General features: G+C 41.7%; 1 protein-coding gene across 1 annotated transcript; it reads right to left on the reverse strand.

The window, feature by feature from the left end:
• Positions 1–2,344: 2,344 nt before the first annotated feature.
• LOC141571276 (olfactory receptor 1N1-like) lies at positions 2,345–4,580 on the reverse strand. The gene is made up of 2 exons (XM_074331545.2): positions 4,521–4,580; positions 2,345–3,289 (listed from the first exon to the last, which is right to left on the reverse strand). The coding sequence occupies exons 1-2, from the start codon at positions 4,578–4,580 to the stop codon at positions 2,351–2,353; spliced, it is 999 nt and encodes a 332-aa protein (XP_074187646.2). The 3' UTR covers positions 2,345–2,350.
• Between the last annotated feature and the right edge of the window lie 1,420 nt (positions 4,581–6,000).

Below are 6,000 nucleotides of genomic sequence, written 5' to 3' on the forward strand. Positions count from 1 at the left end.
AAGATCCAATCCCAGATATGTGACAGTGGACGAATATCTTAAGCTTTCTATGCCTAGGTTCCTTTTCTAGAATATTCTTGCCCTTTCAGGCCACACACACAGATTCTGCCTACTTGGTGTCATATTCTCTATTTTGAGACCAAAGAGTTGTGTTTCTTCCAAGGCAGGATCAAAATTGGTCCCGGAAGCCCAGTGCCTTGACTGACGTCCTGACCTGCCTAGTCTTGCCATCATTTCTTGTTGCTGGGGAAGAATTTGTAGTCCTACAATGTACTTATATTGGGCTTCCTCCTAGAAGGAGGATTTGCTGGCATTTTTGGTGTTCCCAAGCCTGGATTGAACCTGCTTGGATTAATTTAACCACTCATTGAGTCACCCTGGAGGGACTGCTGGTCATGCACACTCTCTGGGCTGCAGCTCTGTGCTCGGCCTGCTGGTCCTATTCCAATCCTGCAAAGTCAGAGCCTCCATTTTGTTTCTCTTTCTTTGTTTGTTTCTTTGTTTCTTTGTTTCTTTGTCTCTTTCTCTCTCTCTCTTTCATTCTTTCTTTTTTTTGCCAGCTTTTTCTTCTTCTTTTCATTCTTTTTTAAAAAAATTAGTTTCAGGTGTACAAAACAATGTAATAGACATTTTTACCTCTCACAAAGTGATAACCCCTCTCCCCCAATCTACTACCGCTCTGACATCACACACAGCCGTTACATTTCCACTGGCTCTGTTCCTTATGCTGTACTCCAGTTTCTGTGAATATATATATATATATATATATATATATAATTAGAGTTGACATTCCTTATTATTCAGCTTCAGCTTCAGGTGTACACTGCAGTGATCAGGCACCTACACCATCCATGAAACGGTCTCCCTAATAAGACTAGTGTCTGTCGGATACCCTACAAAATTTTTACAACATTATTGCTTATATTCCCTAAACTGTCTTTCGTATCCTCGTGGCAATCTCGTGGTTACCATTTGTGCTTTCTAATCCCCTCACCTTCTCCCTCATCCCCACCCCCTCCCATCTAGCAACCCTCAGTTTTTCCTCTATGTCTCTGAGACTGTTTCTGATTAGTTTGTTCATTTATTCTGTTCTTCAGATTCCACATATAAGTGAGATCATACGGTATTTGTCTTTGACTTATTTCACTTAGCATGATGTTCTCTAGGTCCATCCATATCTTTGCAAATGGAACAGAATAGAGAGCCCAGAAATAAATCCATGCCTATATGGTGATTTAATCTACGACAATGGAAGCAAGAATTTACGTTTGGGTAAAAACAGTCTATTCAATAAATGGTGCAGGGAAACCTGGACAGACATATGCAAAAAAATGAAACTGGACCACCTCCTTACACCATATATAAGAATAAATTCAAAATGGATTAACGACTTTAATGTAAGATCTTAAACCATAAAACTCCTAGAAGAAAATATAGGAACAAAATTTGCAGACATTACCCCTAGTAATATTTTCACTGATATATCCCCTCTGGCAAGGGAAGTAAGAGAAAAAATAAACATGGGATTACATCAAACTAAAGCTTTTTCACAGCAAAGGAAACCATCAATAAAACATAAATGCATCCTACTGAATGGGAGAACATATTTGTCAATGATACATCTGATAAGGGGTTAATATCCAAAATTTATAAAAAACTCATTCAGCTCAACACCAAAAAAACTAACAACCCAATTTAAAAAATGGGCAGAGGACATGAAGAGACATTTTTCTAAAGAGGACATACAGATGGCAAACAGACATATGAAAAAACACTCAACCTCGGTAATCATTAGAGAAATGCAAATAAAAACCACCATGAGATACCACCTCACCCCAGTCAAAATGGCTCTCATTAATAAATCAACAACCAACAAGTGCTGCCGAGGATGTGGAGAAATGGGAACCCTTGTGCACAGATTGGTGTAGCCACTATGGAAATCAGTGTGGAGGTATCTCAAAAAACTGGAAATGGAACTACCTCATGACCCAGCAATTCCACTTCTAGGTGTCTATCCAGAGAAATCCAAAACACTAATTTGAAAATATTTATGCACCCCTATGTTTATTGCAGCGCTATTCACAATAGCCAAGACATGGAAACAACCAAAATACCCATCGGTGGATGACTGGATCAAGAAACTGTGGTACGTTTATACAATGGAGTATTACTTGGTAATAAGGTGAATGAAATCTTATCATTTGCAGTGAAGAGCCTCCATTTTCTTGCATCTGCTTGTAAGGTTAAGCATCCATGCTATCTTGAATGTGTGTCTTTCAAATTTATAGTGTGCACGTCCAAGAAGAAGGCATGTTGGCAAGTCTGGTTTTCTACTCTGGGGAAGGACTTTTTATGGGGTGCAACATCTTCCCCAGCTGAAGAGTCTCCACAAAGCCCCCTTCATGTCCCTGTTCCTCAGGCTATAAATAAAGGGGTTCAGCATGGGGGTCACCATTGTGTATACCACAGATGCCACCATTCCAGTGTCTGCTGAATAGGATGAGGAGGGCTGGAAATACACCAGAAAGATAGTTCCATAGAAAAGAGTGACCACTGTCAGATGAGAGCCACAGGTGGAGAAGACTTTGTGCTTCCCCCCAGCAGAGGGGGCCCTGAGGACGGTGGACATGATGTGTGCATAAGACACCAGGATACAGGTGAGAGGGACCACACCTGAGAGGGCTACTTCAGCAAACATCATGATCTGAAAGATATGGGTGTCTGAACAGGTAAGTTTGAGGAGTGGGAGTACGTCACAGAAGAAGTGTGGGATGGAATGGGAGGCACAGAAAGAGAACTGAGTCATCGGAAAAGAGAGTGAGAAGGCCAGGAGGTGGGAGCAGAGCCAGGATGCAGTGACCAGTAACAGGCAGCGTTGGGGACACATGACTGTGGTATAGTGCAGAGGAAGACAGATGGCCACGTAGCGGTCATACGCCATCACAGCCAGCAAGAAGTTATCCATCAGGGACAGTGTCATGAAGAAATACATCTGCACGAGGCACCCAGTGTGGGAAATGGTGTGGTGCTGTGTCTGCATGTTCACCAGCACCTTGGGGACAATGGTGCAGGAGCAGCAGGTATCGATGAAGGACAGGTTGGCCAGGAAGAAGTACATGGGGGTGTGGAGGTGCTGGTCAGAACCTATGGCCAGGATGATGAGCAGGTTCCCCAGCACGGTGAGCAGGTACGTGGCCAGGAAGATCCCGAACAGGAGAGGCTGCTGCTCTGGGTGTTCAGAGAAGCCCAGGAGCAGGAAGTCAGACACGCTGGTTCGGTTTCTAATTTCCTTTTAAGGCAGAGACATTAGACAAGGATCTCGCTTAAACAAAGATAGGCTTTCAATGTTACAGAGTCCAAGGACTTTGGTCTGTTTTTCTCTATTCCTTGAAGAGGTCACCGAGACTTACTAGTAGCTGTAACTTCTGGTTTGCACATATGTGCACATATGAGGGCTGTGGACTCTGATATTGAGGCATCAGGGATAGATGTGGTTTGGGGTCTAGAGTCCTATGATGTAGCAAGTTTTCCCCATGGATTGTCTGAATGGGACTGAACTGGGTTTCACCTAAAAGAACTTGTTCAAATATAATTCCCTTAAGAAAAAATACCTTTAGAACAAGTTTAGTCTTAATTTCATTGTTTTATTGTGGAGCTCATTTCGGGGTCATGCACATACTAGGATTTACTGGCCACAGAAGGTGCTGTGTGTGTGTGTGTGTGAGCATGTGCACGCTTGTGTGTATTGAGGGAGATGAAAACAGGACTAGTTTCTTCAGAGAGGAGCCAGCTTACACTTAGGTCTGGAAGTGTGCTGGGAGTGCCTGGCTCCCTTGGCCATTCTAGGTCTTTCCCATGAGTTAGTCTGGTTATGAGAACGTTGCAAACGGAAAACCACTTTATCATAAGGGCACATTACTTTTAATCAACAATCTCACTATCAACATCTTTTGATATCGGGGCTTTGGCATTCTAGAGTTGGGATCGGAACCCTTTCTCTGTTCTTTATTCTCAGTCTGACCGTGGTCAGTTACTTAACTCTGAATCCCTCTTTCCTACTTAGTAACTACTTCATAAATCCATTGAAGTTATTATTGAGATAGTACATATGGAGGACACATGACTATTAAGGGGAATGAGGTGATTGTCATTGTCAGCAGTAGTAGATGACGTATGAACCTGGGACATATGAAGCAGTGGAAAAGCACTGGATGACTTGCTTTACAGATCTATTTCTTGCATGTCTTTTTTTTTTTTTTTTTTTAATTTATTTTTTTTAATTAGTTTCAGGTGCACAAGACAAAGCAAAACTTAGACGTTTATCATTTATATCCCTCACACTGTGTGAACCCCCCTCCCCCATCCACTATCCCTCTGTACGTTCCCCAAATTAATTTTCAAACCCCCATGACCATCTTGTGGTTACCGACTATTTTTCAAAACATGTCTTTTAAAGTTGGGAAATATTTACTCCCTCTGACCCTTGCTTTTCTTATCTATGAGAGAAGTAATAAACCTACCTGATAGGCTTGTTGAAGAGACCAAATGCTGGAATCAGTTGAAGTTTTTTCATAAACCATGATGTGCAATCAAGATAAGAAATTCCAATGTTCCTGTTTGATGGTGTGGAGGAATAACTGCAATGAACCATCTGTAACAGCATGTGCTAATGTCGTGTTTATTTAGTGTCACGATTAAACATATAATACACCCTCTGGAGTCTGACAAAATTTTCTCACTCTTAGTCTTTTTTTCCCTTTCTATTCTGGAATATAAAGCCTATTAAACCAAAGTGTAGTTGATATACAGTATTTTACTAGTTTCAGGTGTACATTTATATTCCTTATGAAGTGATCACCACGAGAAGTTTAGTAACCATCTGTCACCGTACAAAGTTATTGCGATATTGACTGTATTCCCTATGTTGTACATTATATCCCCGTGATTTATTTATGTTATAACTATAAGTTTGTACCTCTTTTTACCCTTGGATGTGACCTTGAGAAAGTCACTTACCGTTTTTGGCTTCAGTTTCTACATCTGCCTAAATGGGTAATAATAGAGTTTACTGTATAAAGTGGTTATGAGGATTAATTAGATTTAAAAATGATTACATAATATTCAGACCAAAGCTGGAACATAATAAGGGCTCAAAATGTGATCTGTTATTGTTATTGACATTTTTAATACACGAGGGTGCTTTGTCGTTTAATACACGAGGGTGCTGTGTCCTGGTCACTGCCTGCAGGCTGGCTTTGTAAATTGTGCGACGTCAGTATTAAAAGTTGCCGTCGTCGTCATCGTCATCAGCAGCAGCACCATCAGCACCACCTTTGAAGGACTATGACTCTACTCAGAACTGTCAAAGGCAAAGCATTCGTTTTGGCATCTGGAAACCAAGCATAGACTTGGTCAAATATGTTATTCATCAGAGCCCCCCAATTATTAATTGCATAATAGGAATAAATTAGTCTATTTTCATAGTTATTTGCTGGCTCAAATTTTAAGAAAAAGAAAGGATGTGAATGAGTTTAGTAAATTTTAAATGGGTATAGAGGAGTTAATTACTGGTATTGACCTGGTGTGGAGTTTGGCAGTGATTCTGGGACCATGCCTGGCTGAGTGGATTGAGAGTAAATTATGCTCTGCTACTGAACAAATGCTATGCGGGGTTTCGGGAGGGCTGGACTGAAGCACGCTCTGCACAGTGCTTTCAGTCTGGACCATCAGGGATGTGATGAACACCAGAACTAGACACCGCTTGTGGTGATGAGAAGAGCCAGAACATGATTGGCAGATAGGGATGTAGGAAAGAAAAGGGAAAGGAAAAAGGGAGACACTCTATGGGTTGTGTGTGTACGAGTATGTGGGTGTTTTCTGTGGGCTACGTGTGTGTGCCCGCGTGTGTGCACATGTGGACCCTAGGTAGACTCTCTCTCCCCATCCCTATGCCTCAGTTCTTACCTGGAGATGCCGGCCAGCCTCAGTGTCTGACTCTTC

This window comes from Rhinolophus sinicus, chromosome 16, assembly GCF_057876585.1.
Source record: "Rhinolophus sinicus isolate RSI-liver-muscle chromosome 16, RSI-T2T, whole genome shotgun sequence".
Taxonomy (NCBI): domain Eukaryota; kingdom Metazoa; phylum Chordata; class Mammalia; order Chiroptera; family Rhinolophidae; genus Rhinolophus; species Rhinolophus sinicus.

Coding starts and splice junctions, on each gene's coding strand:
- LOC141571276 (XM_074331545.2), bottom strand. CDS start 4,580: ATGGTTTATGAAAAAACTTCAACTGATTCCAGCATTTGGTCTCTTCAA. Junction 3,290..4,520: donor CTCTTCAACAAGCCTATCAG/GTAGGTTTATTA, acceptor CTGCCTTAAAAG/GAAATTAGAAACCGAACCAG.